This window comes from Semicossyphus pulcher, unplaced genomic scaffold (assembly GCF_022749685.1).
Source record: "Semicossyphus pulcher isolate SPU_LCO1_2020_fin unplaced genomic scaffold, fSemPul1.0.p SCAF_13, whole genome shotgun sequence".
Taxonomy (NCBI): domain Eukaryota; kingdom Metazoa; phylum Chordata; class Actinopteri; order Labriformes; family Labridae; genus Semicossyphus; species Semicossyphus pulcher.
Genome location: NW_027211637.1, coordinates 14620863 through 14639290, shown reverse-complemented (window position 1 = coordinate 14639290; position 18428 = coordinate 14620863). Strand labels below are relative to the sequence as shown.

The following is an 18428-nucleotide window of genomic DNA, read 5'->3' as shown; positions in this document are numbered from 1 at the left end:
AGAACAACATAAATAATGGACCTTGGGAAGGTAAACCTTGGCAAGACAATGCGGCTCTGTAGCGCTTGAATCCGGTCGCCGTCCTCTATTATTCATATCTACTTCATTCGGCGTGAAACTGGGCGCCCTGCGTGGAGCCGGCACAGCTACCGGGCCTGTCCCTCTGGGCTCCTGAGAGAGACTTCCTGACTGATGCATTATACAGCAGCAAAAACCACCAAACCAAGGGCAGCTCACCACATCTCTGAAGTCATCAGGACAACATGCATACACGTAAACACACATGCACTCAGGGAGCCGAACAACATCTGCAGCAAACACAAACACACATGACTATTAATCATAGAAATAAGTTATCTTTTACGGTGGTTGAAGTCTGTGTTCAAATATAGATGTGTTTGTGTTTGTGTGAGCGCATTATGATGTCAGATTGATTGTAGAGCTCAGCATGAGCCTGGTGTTGACCTTTGCCCTCTGGGTGACCTTTGACCAAAAGCAGCCCAGCCCGGAGCCTCTTCCTCTGTACTCATCTCTGGCCATTATAGTCTTACTGAGACGCGACCCAGCTCCTGAAAGATGCATGGGCTTTTGTGTGTGTTTATCTGTGTGAGTGTTTGTGTACCACCACTTTGTTTCCTTTTAAGGCAAATGGGGCTTGTGCATTACTATTTCACTTTCTTGTGTCTATATGGTTAGGTTTTTGGCTTTTGAAGCAAACATCCCCTATATACACATACCTATACTCGTCCTTTACTGTTTATTCGCATGAGGGAGACAGATGAAGAAACTTTGTGTCTGGTTTGAAGCCTTTTCTAAACACTGCTGATCCTGTGTCTTAAGGCCGGACCAAAACCCTGACTCTGCACCTGTATGTGTGTCTCTATATGTGTGTCACATCTTTTCTTCAACTGTGCTGTAATGACTAATGCAGGTGGAGAAATAGATTGAGAGAGCGAGAAAGAGAGCGTAGCATTCGGATGGAGCCGGAGTGATTGGATGCTGCTGTGTAAACGATGTCTGTTTTTCTTTCTGTTGCAAAGTCGGCACCCCCCGCTGCGTTTAGAGAGTGAGAAAACTTTCGACAGGCACAGACTAGTTTCACACACACACAAACACACATATACACTTGAGGACCTTAGGTGGATTAGCTGGAGCTTGGCGGTGGAGACAGAGATGCTTGCTTCCTCCCCCACTAGCACCAGCAGCACCACCTCCGCTCCTCAGCGCCACTCCTGCTCGCCTGCCCGGGGCCAGGCTCAGGTTTCAATGAGAAGGAGGGTGGTAAAAATAACCCCTGCTTTCTTCTGCTTCTCCCTCCTCCTCCTCCTCATCCTCTTTCTCCCTCCACTAACTCCCCAACCACCTTCCCCTATCCCCCACCGCCCTTACCTTAGATCATGTTACTATTGACAGAGAGAGGGAGGAGGGAGGTCAGAGGGAGAGATTAAGTGTGGGGACTGACAGCTAGATGGATATCATACAGCACATCATCCTCAAAACACTTAACACAGCATAAACACAGCACAGCAGCATTACGCACACATACAGGACACACATACATACAGTACACACATACAGTACACACATACAGTACACACATACAGAACACACATACACATGGTGGAAGAAGCTGAACCTTTGTTAATTTTTTAATTTAGTTTTTCTCCTTAAAAAAACACCTTAAAACCTCACCTTTAACCTTTCACCCCATGTCAATGTCACTGCTGTGCTTTTTATCAGAGATGAGTGAGGTCATGCAAGGGTCAGTCTGAAACCATTTTCAATGCATGGCTATCTTTGTACAGCTCCAACCGAAAAGGTGTCCCCTCCATCAGCTATGTCCTCATGATGAATGATCTGTGTACGAGCGTATTTTCTGGCTGACATTTTAGGAAGCTCATTCATCAGAGTCCAACCACCAAAAATATGCAACATAAAACATTTTGTCTGACCCCTTGCTGCTGTTTGACGCTGCATATTTAATTCAAGTGAATGCGGATGAATACAATCATAGAAAAGAGAGTTCAGTATGGTCCATTAAGTTAAATGGGTAGTTAAGTATTCACCCCTGATGCATTTGATGCTAACCGCCACTGTTTTTATCTCCCTCCTCTCTTCAGAGAACTCCCAAAGCCCGGTGGTGGAGGCAGGCGGCAGCCACGGACACATGAGCCCCGAGGAGCACTACAGGCGCATGATGTCAGCGCTCAGTGAGCAAGGGTCCTATGAGGAGCAGCAACAACGGCTCTACCAGCTGGCAAGCAGCATGGGTCTCCAGGGCCACGGTCAGTCTACATGCTCTGTATCTGTCGATGTGTGTGCGTGCGTGTGTGTGTGGTCGATATCAATCCTTAATATCACCATACTGGCTTTCAAACATCCACAGTTGTCTCAGATTTACCTTGTTCCTCCATCAATATGTCAGTGCACATTTTTAAATTCGAGAAATGGTTTCCTTCTCTATCGTTAAGAAACGACTCATGAAAGATCTTGAGATACTTTCCCTTTTTTCCATTTATTTTGAAGTTACTTTAAAGTTAGTCTGAAGAAACTTGAGATTAACTTTAAACTTAAAAGCGTTTCCTTTAGAAGAACTTCACCAGCTTCTGTTAAAAAAAAAAAAAAGTCACCTCTTCCATCACCTGTCATCATGTCAGTGAGATGCAGTGCTGCTTTGTAACCCCGGAGTGTAGCGCTGTGTTCAGGGTTCCATGTTAAGGTGTGCCACACTGCTGCCATCGTAAAAGCCCAGCCATGGAGACAGCTGACATTTCTATTTGTGGTGCTTGCCCACCCGGTGTCAAAGTGTCACTCATGGTGATTTCTGACCACCTTGGCTCGCCGTTGTTAACAACACCCACAAGCCGTCGCATGCATCAACGCCACGATTGATCCGGGAGCTCTCATTGGCTGCCTGCCAACCCTCTAAATCTCCAAACACCCTGGAAACCACCAGTGTGTCCCAGTTTTTCTCTATTTCTACCGACACATAAAACTCACTGCTTTAAGCTTAAGAGAATTGCAGTTTGATAGCGAGAAAGAGAAAGAAGTTGCCTCGTTTGTGTTTTATAAGTTGGCTCTGCATTCATTGAACTGTGCCGGCCATTAAATGTTCACCTTTTTCTCACATTTCTGTAAAGAATGTAACATTTAGTCCTACAAGTCTTTATGTGCTCTTTTGCAGTAGCATAAATCCAATCGATGCCCCGGCCAGATTGTAGTTTGAGCTACTTTTATTTTATTTGATTAGTAATGATTTTTAATTGCTGGCCGCAAATCTAGGGGGCGAAGCCTATAAATGCTTTAATTGCCTTTCCCCCGTATCTTAGAGGAGTTAGAATCAAGAGGCAGTGCATTGTGGGGGGTTTTATGGCCCAGAGTGTAGTCAGATCATTGGCTTCCCTTCCCAGAAGTCTTGCTGGTATGAGGCAGACGCACTGGCGCAATACAGACTCACTCGCTCCCTTCCTTCAGGTTTATGTATTAAACTTATAATAGCTCGTCATTCACATCCATCCCGTCTTTCTCCATGTAGTAGTTGGAGCTTGTTAAGAAACTGACACTCTCGGACACAAACAGTCCAGTAGGTGGGACAGAGGGACGGCTGTTTTTGTCTCCTGAAAGGCTGATGTGAATCACTTCAGCGAGAGCCCCTTGACATTGACCTGGTCTCGGATGGGGCCCCTGTGACCCCCTCTTCCCTCCCCCTTGGGCTGCCCCCACCATCTCTCCTATACATCTCCATCTCAAGCACTGCTTTTCTACCCCCCTCACCTTCCTCACCGCCTCCTTTTCCTTACCCCCACCTCCAACTTTCCCTTTAGCCTTGGTCCCCGCAGAGCATCCTTTCATGTGTTTGAAGTGTAGGGCACAGAAAATTAAAGTGTGTGCGTGAAAGAGGCAGGGGTGAGGAGGAACGCACTGTGCTTGTGTGTGGATGTGTGTATGAATGTGTAGGTGCAAGGTGTTGTTTGAGAGGCTCTCTCCGGACCTGATGGGCAAGAGAAGAGTAGGGAAGGGGATAGTTGAGGGAGGGGGGTTGTAGAAATGGCCAGGAGGGCTTTCCCTCCCTCTTCTTATGATGAAAGCAGAGTGAGGAAGAGAGAGAAGAGAAAGAGAGGAGGGGGTAGAGATCCAGATGAAAGAGGAGGGAGGGGCTGATGAAGGGTTGTGCTTCTGTTTTGTCTTCTATAGTTTTGTCTGAATTGAAACATGAAGCTGTACACAACCTCTCTTTCTGATCATCATCCCAAAGAGCCTGAAAACTCCAGCATGCGATTGGTCAAAGTACAGACACTTAAACGCAGTCAGTGCGACAAACCCGCCACATATTTACTGCTGGCTAAGCCTGTGATACAGGCTGAATACCGCTTCCTGAAAAGATACTTAATTTTCTGGTGTATGGTGCGTTTTAGCGGATGGATGTCGGCTTTTGTGTACCTGCCAATCCACCAAATCCATCAGGAGGCCGGCCAAGCTGTATCAGTGCAGCGCTCCTCTGCATTCTCGTACTGAGAAAAACCCGGCTTAACCGAGAGGATTTAGGCCCGACTCCAGGAATGATGGCGGGGAGAAAAATGGGGTGGCACAATAGAGGGATAAGCGGTATGGGTCCGAGTGGTAAACTGGGACCTCCCGAAATAACTCATGCAAAGGAAGAAGTGTGTGTGTGCGAGTGTGTGTGTGTCCTCAATTAGGCTACTAATTTGCAGTTGGAGGGACTCTCCCCTTGTGTTCGAGCAGCTGCAACACGAAGAGTTGTAGAGGGGGAAATCCTGCATCTGAGTACCTACTGAACACACACACACACACACACACACACACACACACACACACACACACACTCTGAAGGGCAGAGCCCCAGGTGACCCTGCTCTTCTCATTTCACATGAAAGAGAATTGGCAATAGAAAGGGGGGGTATTCTATGTTGGAGTGAAGCTGTACAAACATATACTGGTTAAAAAGAATGGAATAATGGCAAATTAATGAAATAAATGTTGCACGTTTTATAAAACTTGTATTGTCCGGGGCACTGATGGTACGTGTCAAAGTCAGGACCCTAGCTACTACTGAGGACTCGCATCTTATTGCGAGTATTTTTTTACACCTGATTTTCATATTTTTAGACTAAATATCTTTGAAACAAAAGTGTGGTGAGTAGTTTTGGTCAGTGGAGTTCAGCTGGGGGAATTTGGCTTTGACCCTGGTCAAACTCAATTAACTACATAAACAAAGTATTACTCAGACTGGGGATGGGGTCTTTTGTATCGAGTCTTGATTGTGCAGGTGTGTGAGTTAAGCGAAAGACACGACTGAGTTGCATTATGAGAAGTGTATGTCTGTGAAGGTTCTCAGCCATACAGGTCATGGTAGTTCTAAGCTTAGTCCAAAAGGCAACTGGACTTGGTTGGACTATGAGACGTGTAGATTCCAGCGTTTTGAGAGCTCGACCCTCATTAAGGTCTGCAGCCTGGCTCTCTCCCTTGTTGATATTTCCGCTGCAGTACAGAGGGGATATCTCGGGGTCTGCAGCATCGATTTTGACCATTCGTTTTCAAATCTGATGCTTGGAAGTCCCCAAACTTTATGAAAGAGTGATATTAAATTGCTGGAGTACCCGTTCACCTGACCCAGTCATACAACATAATTGGTGAGGTGTGAAAGTGACCACAGGAAACTCACAGAGGTCGACTCCTCCACCCTGTCACCCCTGCAACATGTATGCAAGTGCACAACTGACTGTGTGTCTGTATGTGTGTGCGCTCTGGGGCTCCAGCTCCCTCTGATCCCTCCCTTATCTCTCACTACCCCCCATCCCCTGCCTCACCCATCCACCCACTAGCACACACACACACACACACACACACACACACACACACCCTTGTCTGCCGCCAGCCGAGTCCCCTGCGGCCTGGCGCAGCAAACAGATCGATACACCGGAGCTAGGCCGCATTAATATCTGTCGCTTCACCCCCCCACACACCCCCAGCCCGGCGCCTGCTCAACTGCTTCAGCACACACACACACACACACACACACACACACACACACACACACACACACACACACACACCATACAGAAACACACAGTGAGGCACGCACATACAAGCACCTAAATCACACAGACGCACACAAACACACGTCACACCCGTACCGGCGGCGGAAATGGCCCCTAGCTCCCGCGGGATCTGTCTAATTAAAAAAAGAGGGGGAGGAGGGCGAGCGGGGAAGAGCGCAGAGAGAGGATAGATAGATTGAGGCAGAGAGAGAGGGAGGAGAGAGAGCAGGATGGATTTTTCTCTCATTAGAAGCCATGTCTCCTGGTGTGGCCTGGCCTGGCTGATAATGATGAGGCCTCTTCTCCTACGAGGGCGAGAGAACCAGGGTTGTTGGGAGAGTGAGGGAGGGAGGGGGAAGAGCCGAGAAGTGGGACGAGGCGAGTGGTGGAGGGCAGAAGGTGGAGAGAGAGGGCACGGCAGAGATAGAAGGAGAAGGTGTTGTGGGGGGGTAAAAACATCCTGAGCCCGGTGTGTGAAGTTGCTTTTTGCTCACTCGTATAACATCATCACACAGCATCATCTTTGTGCCTACTCATCTTCCTGCTTCCACCTCTTTATTCACATTTGCCTGAATCTGGTCAGCTCAGTCATGACGCATGAAAGATGGATTTTAGCGCTACGTGCTAATTTCATAAACCTCTACCAAAATGTGTTTTATTCATCCTCGTTCAGTGTGTGTGCCTTTATGCGTAGCAGGATGTAGCATGGGGATTAGAAAGTGCGTGACAAACATTTTCAGTATTTGAGTTTTATGAGCTATCTGCATACTTTGCAGTTACATTCACCACTGCAGGACAATGAACAACAACTTAGTAAAGTATGGTTCACGTCGGGTTTAGCCTGAAAACTTGTAATGTTAACACTCAAAGCTAATGTGCAACAGCCATCAACTATGAGCTGGTGAAATGTATAGTCTGACGGATCTCTGTTCCATAAAAAGCTGCACTCTAATATCTAAGCAAAGACGAGACCAACTGGATACTAGATTGGTTCTTTTCCCTTCTCTCCTCTCCTCAATTCTTCCAAACGCTGCTTTTTTCATCTGAGTCGGTCTTTTTTCTTTTCTGCCGCAACAATTAATCCTTCATCATATTTGCCATGTCAACTCAATCTTCTCATCTCCCCCTCCTCTTCCGCCCCTTCCTTCTTTATTCAGACATGCTGCGCGCTCGGCAGGAGGCACTGGCCGCAGCAGTGAGGAATCCAGCGGTCTTAGAAGCTCACCTTCCCTCTGCGGGCAGCTCATCTTCCTCCAGCCAGAGACGGAAGCAGGGTCTGCCGCAGCACCGGGACGCACATTACACCGACAGGTAAGAATCATATGCAAACACACGGTCAAGTTCAAACCGACCATCATCCCCAGCCGTAGCTCGCTGCAACTGCAACCTGCCCTCGCAATACCAGCAGTCAGCATCCTTAATAAAGCCCAACACCCACATTATCCAAACACATACATGCATACTGCATAAGGAGGCCTCCGTTGATGCGAGTACATGTAAATGTGAAAACCACAATGGAACCATATTGTTTGTTTAAAAGCCTGACGGCGGGTGAAAGAGTGGAAGGAGTTAATCACCTGCCAGTTTGCATCACCACATCACTGCACTTTTCTTTCCATATTTTTACCAGTTCTTATCTTTCTTTCCAAGATCTGATCTCATATTTGGCTGCTGTCGTTTATTTGTGTGTGTGAATGCATGTGCATCTCCACATACATGGCTGAACTAAGGATCCAATAACCTCTTGGCTACAACTGTGGAGCTGCACGCCTGCATCCCCGGCTTCTCCTCCCTCCTCTCCCCCCCAGCGCTGGCCCCTGCGCCTCCCAAACAAAGCCGGGGGCAGCGGGAGTGGGCGGGTAATTGCTTGTCGATTATTTATGTGGCGCGGAGAGAGGCGGGGGATCGATAATGGGCCGGCGGTGCGGCAGCAGGGAGGAGGGTGTGTGTGTTTGTGTGTGTGTGTGCGTGCGGGAGACAGAGAAGGGGGTGGTGAGGAGTTGGGGTGGGGATATAAGCAGGAAGCTGAGCGGCCAGGCGCTGTGTGGTGCAGCTCTGGGAGGCTGTGGGGGTGTATTTATGTGTGTGTGTGTCGAGGTGAGGGGGGGGGGCTGATTGTTCGCGTGTGATTGTTTGTTCCATTTTTCAAGCTGGCAGTCTGCGTGCATGCTCATCTATGCAGATTGAATTTGGGTTTGTTTTTGTGAATATGTCTGCTAATTTGTGTGTGTGCGTGTGTGTGAGAGGCCAGTAGTGCAGCGTGAATGTAGTCAGTGAGCCGCGGCTGTTCTCCGACAGCACACAGAGTAATTAGCCACACAGGACCGGGGAGAGTTAACTAGGCCTCACCCTCCCTCCATCTCTCCCTCACTCCGTCCCCCTTTACCTCCCCCTGCCTCCTCTTTAACCCTTTTTTCCTCAATATGGCTTTTACAGTGAAAATAAAAAAAATTCGAAAGGTAAATATGTTAAAGAGCCCTGTCCATCACTTGTGCCAGTGTCCAAATAACAATAAGGGAAAGAGAAAAAGACAAAGCAAAATGCAAAGCCTGTTTGATTTTGGGAAACAGCACAGGACACATTCACTGTTGGCCACATCCTTTTGTGAGCTCTGGGTCAGTTTTTGGCTCGGCCCTTTGTAAAGCGAAAGTTAGCACGGAAAATGTGTTTTTAGACAATTAAAGGTGCTTCCGTCTTTGTGTTTAATAACAATAATCCCCTTTCTAACGTGCGCAATAATGTGTGGTTGTAATTTCCACATCTTCTACCGTCTAAGGGCCAGACTGTACCATCCGCCAATAAAGTAAACAGTAAACTGACAAAATATCTGAAAATGTACAATAGAGCTGAGATTGAAGAGTGCAAATTGAAGAGGAAATTAAAATTAGGATAATTGGTGAGTAAAAGCAGAAAAAACACGGACGCTGAGAATGTGAATAAGTGACGGAAGCTCTCCCCCTCTCTAACTCTCTCCATGGCTCACCTTTCCATCGACCCCTCATCATTGATTATCTGGGGCCCATTAGGGCCCATTGTTAAAAACAAATCATTAGGGCCGCTCGATGGGCTTAGAGCCTGGCGCTCCATTTGTCTGGCCTTAAATGGCACTAAGCTCACCAAGCATCTGCAAGGCAAATAGAGGAGGGATGGAGAAAAGCAGAGAGAGAGAGAGACGGGAAGAGGAAAACATGGGAGCTTTAAATGGGGATGAAGAGAGAGAGGCAAAAGAGAAGAAGAGAGGAGATGGCGAAAGGACGAAGTGACTGAGAGAGATGAACCAAAATAGGGAGTGAGGAGATCGAGAGAGTGTGAGATAAGGGGAGGGAGGGAGCGAGCGAGCGAGAGAGAGAGCGTGGAGGGAGCCTCATCCATTTTAATGAGCTTCCTGTGTAAATGTGTTCCTGCGGAGAAGGAGCCGAGGGCGGCCGCGCGGCGCTCCTAATCCCCCCACGCTCCCGTCATTAAGGGCAGCCCTGTCACACACACACACAGACACACACACTTATACAGGCACACATACACACACACACACACACACACACACACACACACACACACACACACACACACACTGCCTTGGCTGCAGCGGGACGGGACCGCTGTCGCCACTCTGACAGGTCGTCACACACCAGTGAATTCCCCAGGAGCCCCTGGCCCCACTGCAGGCAGAGAGAGAGAGACAAACGGAGAGAGAGAGAGAGAGAGAGAGAGAGCAGTGATATAGTTTTGTGTGATTATGAGCCCACCTTACATTTGTGAGTCTGCCTATTCTGAGTCTCGTGCAAAAACTAGGTGAATGTTTTTGCCTCATCTTTTTATAGCATGTTAGTGGTTTGCCAACAAAATGCACAGATAGGGCAAAAGAAACCACTCACACAGACATGTACACACTGATTCACACAGACATGTACACCCACACACACACACACACACACACACACACACACATACACACACACACACAGCCCCAGAGCAAAACGACTAATGTCTGCCACTCCTCCCTTAAAATTGCCTCCTATAAAAGGAGGAAGAGAGGGAGAGACGGAGGAAGGGAGTGGAGGGGAGTGTCAGACACACTCTTTTTCTCTTTCCCTCTGTCTCTCTCTCTCTCTCTCTGTCTCTCTCACTCCCCGTGATTAGGCCTAATTATGGTGGTGCAGACGCCTGGCAGCCCCAGTCATGCAGCTTTAATTGACCGTTATTCATCTGCGGGCTAACGGTAGGCAAGGGTAGGCGGTGCAATGAGAGGGAAGAAAGAGAGGGAATATCAGAAAGGGGGTGGGGGGTGATGAGAGTTTGGCATGCGGGAGCCATGGTGGGGGCGGATGGGAGTTTTGCGGGCGCCTTAGCGTAGCCTAGTGGAACTGCGCGTCGCAGGGCTAATTGCTAGCCCCGAGGGATTAGGCCAGGTGATTACACACTGGGCGGTGTAATTACATAAGCAGCGGCTAGCGGGGCCCTGGCTCGCGGCTCCGGGGTCACGCGCCGCAGCCCTCACCCAAGATTAATTGGAGCTGCCACTGGAGTGCGAGGCACCGCCGGAGAGAGCGGTTATACGATTAGCATTAACATTTCAGCGGCGGAGGCGATCGATGAATGGTTTTCATCCCCTCTCCCACCACCACCCTCACAGAACGGGCTCCAACCCCCCCATCTCATCTCCCAGCTCTTGAATGTGTGCTCTCTCTCTCTCTCGGTTCAGCTCTCTCCTTTTCCCTCACCATTTAGTTAGGCAGGAGACTCACAGGCGCTGGCTAATTTGAACACGTTTGCAAAACAATATTTGCGGTTACATGCATCCCGGTGTTGGTTTTGATTTTGTTGTTTTCTTCAGCCTGTTTCCCATGTATGCAGCGGCAGTCACACACAGCTGAGCTCTGATTGGTGTGATAGCAGCAGCTCAGGAGGAGAGAAATGAGAGAGGGAAGAGGAAAGGTGTGGGTAAGAAGCTGGAGAATGAGAGAGGGAAAGACCCTGAAAAAGTTGGGATTTGAAACACACAGCGGGCAAAGAGCGACATTATCCACTGCACACCCTGACACCTTTAAAGGGTCAAAGAGCAGACGACTCGCTCCTCTGACAGCTTTTTATCTGCTCCTTCAAAATCATGTCCCTGTGCCCATGAAGATGTGCACGAAACAGCGAGAAACACATAGAAAAGTACAGAATGAGAGAGAGAGAGAGAACAGCGAAAAAAGAAAGTGAATCTGAAAGAAATACAAAGAGGGAACACAAGGATGGAGGAGTGAGACAGCATGAGATGGAGTGATGAAGAGGGAAGAGAAAAATACACAGAGAGGTGAAAGAAATGTGGAGAAACAGAAAGGAGTGAACAAGATGGTATAAAAGGTCAAAGAGAAGTAGAAGGAGCGGAGTAAAGAGAAAAAAGATGGGTAAGACAGAACCTGAGACGAGGAGAGGGGGAGAAAGGTGAGAGGCGCCTCTCCCCCTCAAGGAGGACAAAAGACGAAGCCAATAATGGAGAGGCCTTTTCAGAAGCTGAGGTTGCAGGACGCTCCATCTTTTCACTGCTTTCAATGTAGCTGAGAGAGTGAGAGGGAGAAAGGGAGGGAAACAGGGAGAGGGGCGTAAAAAAGGGAGAGAAGAGAGGAGGGATGAGTGTTAATTAGAAGGTCCTTCAGCCCGTGGCCCTGGTCAAGACGCAGGGGCCGCCCCAGCTGTCGGAGCATGACACACTGGCATTGTGCATTCAGCCCTCATTATGTGCGTGGATCTAGAGTTGTGTGTGTGTGTGTGTGTGAGAGTGTGTGTGAGAGAGAGAGAGAGAGGGAGGCAGCAGGGGAAGGAAAGGCTGCAGTCCAGGGTACAGCAATGGCCAGCGGCGCTTGCTGCGGCGTGACAAGACTGATGAGGCACTGGGGCGACACAGGGGCCTCTGGAGCTCCACTGATAAAAATACACCACATTCATTGGAGTGACGCTACGCGCACACACACGAAGAAAGACTTCAGAGCAGAGGAAAAACAGTTATTACAACTCTTCTTTTAACAGAGGGAATCGTGCATTATACATTACTCCACACTCACTGCTTTTGTCATTAAATAATCATTTTAGGGAATTCAGCGAAATTAAACTTAATGTGGTCTTTTTCATGTTCTTGTCCACAGAGAACTGTCTCACCCTCCACCCCTACTGTCACCTCCAACTGCCCCGCATATCGCCTTAGGACCCCACCTGCGGCCTCCTTTCCTGGGCATGCCCTCAGCTCTTTGCCAGGCCCCTGGTGAGTCATCGATGAGGCTAAAGCTAAATATATAATACTAATGCATAGTACCAATTTGTATGCAGTCAACAGACTTGTAGGCAGGCATGTAGACTTGATTTTCCCTCACGTTTAAAGCATTTAGGCACCAACACGCCGCTGTTTACGTAAAGGTTTGTTTTCTTATTTGTTTGTTCTTGTTTCAATCACAGGTTATGGTTTCCTCCAGCCAGCTCAAGCTGAGATCTTTGCTCGCCAGCAGGAGATGTTAAGAAAGCAGAATCTGGCCAGGTGTGTGTATGTGTGTTGTAATGTTACAGTATGTAGTAATACAGGAAATTATGTTGCCGTGTTTAATAGCAAATTAAAAGGGGTAAAAGTCAAGGTGGGGCTTTTTTTGGGAGAAGGCAAGCTTGTAGACACAGACTTAAGTCCCTTTTCCACATGTTGCATTCTTAAAAATATTAGGACATATCACCCAGAGGGGCTGCATGTGTGAATGTAAATGTCCAAACCCAATCCTGGTGGACCCGGCGTTAAACACACTTTGAACTGACAGATCCCTCGTACAAAGTCTGTTAAATATCAGAGTGATCTGATGAGTGAACAGTGAACACAGCTGGTAATTGTCCTGACATTTCACATTGAGGGGATGGACAAGTTGATGACATCATACATGGTATACGGAGTTGCACTGTTTAGTTCTCTTTTCTGCGGGGCTCAGTTTCCTGCTTATTGTTTTCTACTCTTGCGTCAGTACTGCAGATTTGTCCTCATACCATTTGTACTGATATCAATGCAAAAACAGTCACCATTACAGGGGAGTCCTGCTCCTCCTTTTCCTTCACGCTTTTACAAGGAGCCAGTGGTTGAGAACAAGTATGACATGGACAATCTCCCGCTGTGTGTAACATGAGTGAAAGGGCAAGTCCGGACAATGACAGGAGACTGTCTAGAGTTCATGTGAAAATGGCTAGTCATAAGCCACACCCACACAAGTAGTGTTGTAAATGTGAAACATTTGGCCTGTACGTTAAAGTCCCTGTGTGTTCTGCTGCTTCAGACTTGAGATGTCGGCAGAGCTGTTGAGACAGAAAGAGTTGGAAAGTCTCCACCAACGGCAGCAGCAGCAGCAGCGCCTCATGGGCAGCGACCCTCTGGGAGCTCTACCTCCTGGCCTGCCCCCCGACCATCCGGCTCTGCGAAGCCTCCACGACATCCCAGAAGGCCATCCGCTCCGTGAGGAACTGGCTCGCCGCTCAAATGCAATGCTAGTGCTACGCCATGGGGCTGCCACACCCTTACTTACCCTCAACCACCAGCAGCAGCAACCAGGAGCACCCTCCACACCCAAAGACACCCAGGCTCAGAGCTCCACTTCTGGGCCAGAGGCTGAGTCCAGGAAGCTCCCTCGCAGGGGCCCCCAGACACAGCTCCGTGCTGGGGACCACACAAGAGGAAGAGATGGGGACAGGGAGATGCAGGATGAGGACATGAGGGACTCGGACAGTGACGCAGAGATGTGTGAGGAGAGGCACGACCGAGTGGATGCCAAGTCCAGCAGTAAACCCAGGGACAGGGAGAGAGACAGGGGTAAGGAAACTGGCAGCAAGGGAGTGTGCGACGGTGCCAAGGAGAGTGGAGAGAGCTCAGGAAGGCTGAGCGCCCCCTGCAGCTCAGCAGGTACAGAGTCACCCAGTCGCCACCTCTTCACTGCTGGACTGGGCAAAGCTGATGTAAAGTACCACCTGCCGCCTGGGTTCATGCCGCCGCTGCCTGCTCTACACACCCAGTCGCTGCCCTTTGGATTCCCTTACAGCAACCCCTACTTCCACACGGGTGAGGGATTCGCACACACACACAAACATACACACACACAAGGCCGCAAGTTGACATGTGAAACCCATTAGCGTCATTCTCTGTGTGCGTGTCTCCAGTGTGGAGACCTCTCCCTGTTAGGGGCCCTGCCTCTGACCCCGGTGTGACCCTCACAATCACCACAAAGCAGCACCGCCACGTGGGCAGGGAGGAGGGAGGAGGGAGGAGGGGGGGGGTGTTTGTTCACATACATACTTTGCGCATACACACACGACACAGGTCCATATGTGTTACAACAAAATCAGAACATAGATTAAACTTTGTGAAAACAACCAATCTACCATTTTACCAAGTTAATGATATTAACAAAAAACTCCACCACAAGCAGCTTCAACACAGAAGATTGAAACCCTGTCAGTACAGCTGAAACTATTTGATTGGTCAATAAATCATAAAGAAATTGTTTTGATTAGAATGTGATTCATGAAGTAAAGAGGGATTCACAGCTTTTCTCTAAAATGTAGCCCAATGTTTTAGATACTTTAAAAGGTTAAAGAACAGCAAGCTCCTCACTTTAAATGGCGACTTTGTACCCAGTGTTTATATTGACACATCATTTTCACCCACTGCTGCTCTCTCAGGCTCTATGGGAGGTCTTTTCATGGATGGGGAGGACTCAGCCACAGCAAACCCTGTGGAGGACATCAGCAAGTGGAGTGTGGAGGACGTGTGTGGCTTCATAAGCAGCCTGGCCGGATGTGCTGAATACACACAGGTGAGGACAACGGGGGAGGAAGGAGGGGGGAGAGAAAGAGAGAGAGGATGGAGGCCTGGGGCGGGCTGACTACTTAACATAGAAGAACAGTGACATAGATGAAACCATAATGCAGCACTACTGTAGTATTTTTAAGGGCCTCTTGTTATATCTAGCTTTCTTTCCCCCAAGATACTGTGGATGTGTGTGGATGCATGAATGGTCATGTTCACAATTGCAGCCATATTTGTAGCTTTGTTGTGAATGAGGGGCGAGTTAGCATGTTGGCGTACAGCTATAGGTTGTGTGGATGAAATCTGTATGTGTGTAGAATTAAATTATAATCGAGCCATTTCAGCATTTCACAGAAATGATCCCATCTTAACTTTATCCAAAAATATTGTAACAAAATATTTTTTAAAGACAAAGGAAGAGAGTTTTCCTAATTATAAAACAACACACACACGTATGTTTAAAGAGTTATTTGTTGCTGTAATCATTCAGGCTGTGGTGTGAAGAGTCCTTCCTAACGTGCCTCCATTGTAAGAGATCCGAGGGGAGACACAAAATCCAATTCTTGTTCTATGCAAAATTGATTAGTAAAGTTCAGCTGAAGCTAATATGAGGTTTTAACTGCCTGAGTCAGCCAAATCAAGTCTCTTCTTAAAAAACTGTTCTCTTAGTAGAAAATTCCATCTTATTAGCTTCAGATGGACTTCAGAAATCGTTTTTCATGGAGCAGCACTGGAACCTCATCTCTCATATTGGAGTCACGCTGTGACTTCACGGCCTGTAAGGAAGGGAGGATTCCAGTAACCAATAACACTCATCAAAGAGGACGCAGTGTCTGAACGTTCACTCTCTTAATCTGCAGCTTTTTTCCTCGTAAAAATGGCTATGTAACATTTTGGAATAGAGCCACTGTTTGGTAGTTGTGTGAATGAATGTGTAGGCGTGTTGAATGTGTATTTGTGTGTGTTGGGGCTGTGGCTGAAGCGGCTGTATCTCCGCCAGGTGTTTCGGGAGCAGGCCATTGATGGAGAGACATTACCGCTGCTCACTGAGGAGCACCTGCTCAGCACCATGGGACTAAAGCTGGGGCCTGCGCTCAAGATCCGCTCACAGGTACACACCCCACAGACCTGCGTGTGTGTTTGTGAGTGATTAAATGGACATGTGTGTTTGAATGAGTGTTTCTGTTCATAGGCCCAAGACAAACTGCTAGCGTAGCATAGATAAGTCCATTTAACTAGCCAGCCCCTTAGACCGCAGCCTCTCTTCTCTCTCTGTTCAAAGTACAGCATAAGTCCATTATTCAGTAGTCAGAAGGCCGTACTGACAGTCATGTGATCTCTCGTCTCCTCAGGTGGCGCGGCGTGTTGGCAGGCTCTTCTACATGACTGGATTCCCGCTGGCGTTCCCATTTCCTCCTTCTGCCGCGCTACGCCCCCCAGAACGGGATCGGGACCCCCTGACCACGCCATCTGACACCCCCCTGCCACTCTCTCTGTCCCTGCCCCACAGACCCGCCTCCACCAGCAGCAGCTCCTCTCCATACAGCGGCCCCACCCCAGGGTGCTCCTCCCCTAAGCAGGAAAACGGCTCCACGGTGATGGGACGATACGAGGCTAAGACTCCTTCGTAGGAGAGAACAGACAGGAGTTAGGAGGGCAGACCAGCCTCAAACTAACCGGAGAGTCAGAGAAATTGACTCATTTACCAGACTCCTCCCACTTTGGGAACTTTACACTGAAATAATGGGACAACATTGGACTGGAAATAAGACAACGTAAAGATATGGACCTTATCTGACAAACCTATCAGCTTCTGAGTTCCTCTGCAGCGGCTGTAGCCGTGCAGATCCAAACAAACTGGGTTGGAACAGATACACGTGGGGAACAGAGGAAGAGGAGAGGGAGACAGCTGGTCACAGACAGCCTGCCAAAAAAAGGAGCGAAGCTCTGCCACAAATGCGACATTCTTGCAAGTCAGACAGTCAGACGCTAGCGGAAACTCTTCCTTCCTTCCTGGGCTGGAGGAAGCTCTGCTCACTCACTTTCTTTCTCTTGTCTCTCACCACAAGCCCTGCAGAACCCAGGAATTAAAAAGAACATCTCCCCCCCCTTTTCCTCCCTCCCTCCTTCCCCCTCGCCTGCTTCCTGAGGCCAAACAGCAGCGTGGAGCTGTCTTTTTAGAGGCTGGAGTTAAAGCATACGCTGAGCTGCACCAGATCTGACCAGCTCCCTCTTATCACTGCAACTATGCATTCCACTGTCCCGATACCAAAGATGACCGGATGTGTGGAATTGAACCCGTGTTTCACAATGTGTCTGCTTCTTTTTGCATTAATTAAGACTGGTCCAACAGAGACATGCTGGGCTAGTGCCTCACATGACGAACTGTGCTTGAGGTGACAGGCAGTGTGTCCTTTGCTGACTTCAAAGTGTTGGCGAAACACCAAAGCCTCAATGGCGGCTACGGTGTGTACGGCTTGCGTCATTATACGCTTGTGTTAACTACTGTGGGAGGTAGGAAAACCATGCAAAATTGTACAGAATCATGCTTAAGATGAAAATATCCTGAAGGTTACATACGTGGTACTTTTGTTAAATGTAGTTGCACGAATAAGGTTTTCTTTACTGAAAAATGTGACATGCTGAACTTTGGTGGTACTTTTGTTAATACTTTTTTGTTCTGCCATTTTTTAAAGTGTAATATTAAAAGATACTCCAATCTTAAATGCTACTTCAGCATATAAATGAGGAAAAAATATTTATAGGACTTTTGATGTAGTAGATAAAGCAGATTATGATATGTATTATAATTAGCCCTTAAAATGGATTCCAAAGATACTTTCTTTGTTTTCTCTTGGTTGCAGGGAAAAGAAAGGCACAAAGCTCTTAATGCAAATATTTTCAATTTTTTTTTTAAACTACGCAAGCAATGAATTAAAAATGGTCTCTAGATTTCCCTTCAAAAGTTTTGTCTTCATCCTATTTTTCTATTCACCACACAGGTGAAATAAATCCTTAAGAAACTCTGCTTTCTCTCTGCTGTTTGTATGTCTGTGTCAGTCCCCGTATATACGCCTTTCCCTCCTCAAGTGTTTGTGGTTCTTCTGTAAAAACGTGCAGGAGGGAGTATGTGGTCTCCTGATGTGTGTGTGTGTGTGTGTGTGAAGGGGAGGTGACCCATGGGGGGCACAGTTCAGGTCAACACCAGCTGTCAGAGTGTGAGGTTCAGCCGCAGGCCAAGGCCTCCCTTGCCGGTGGGGATAAACCTGAACCTCCACATCCACCCACCCACACACACACACACACACACACTTACACAAATGCAGAACCAGGAACAGCCCCCACTCACTCTTACCTTCCTCCTTCAAAGAGTTTGCACTGAAGCAGTACACTCCACACACTACAGGGACTTCCCCTCGCTTTAGGCAGGGCCTCTGCACCAGAAGGTGTGCATTCACTGAAAACGACTAGAGGAAATGTGACGACACAAAAGTGAGTCTCATCAAATCTCCATTGTGGCGCTTAAATCCATGTCAAACAACTCTGCCCTGCATTGTACC

The 18428-nt window shown here is 48.1% G+C and overlaps 1 protein-coding gene across 3 annotated transcripts in view; it reads left to right on the top strand.

Moving 5' to 3' along the window:
- Positions 1–17892, top strand: part of samd11 (sterile alpha motif domain containing 11) — a 59400-nt gene extending 41508 nt beyond the window's left edge. For 2 of the 3 annotated variants that reach the window (XM_069660499.1, XM_069660497.1), the window contains exons 6-13: positions 2121–2285; positions 7217–7370; positions 12188–12303; positions 12495–12573; positions 13346–14121; positions 14742–14875; positions 15869–15979; positions 16221–17892. In XM_069660499.1, coding sequence (XP_069516600.1) covers positions 2121–2285; positions 7217–7370; positions 12188–12303; positions 12495–12573; positions 13346–14121; positions 14742–14875; positions 15869–15979; positions 16221–16499 — 1814 coding nt within the window. In that variant the 3' untranslated portion in view covers positions 16500–17892. The remainder of the gene's footprint in view (positions 1–2120; positions 2286–7216; positions 7371–12187; positions 12304–12494; positions 12574–13345; positions 14122–14741; positions 14876–15868; positions 15980–16220) is intronic. The other variant, XM_069660498.1, reaches the window with a different exon arrangement.
- Positions 17893–18428: the final 536 nt, after the last annotated feature.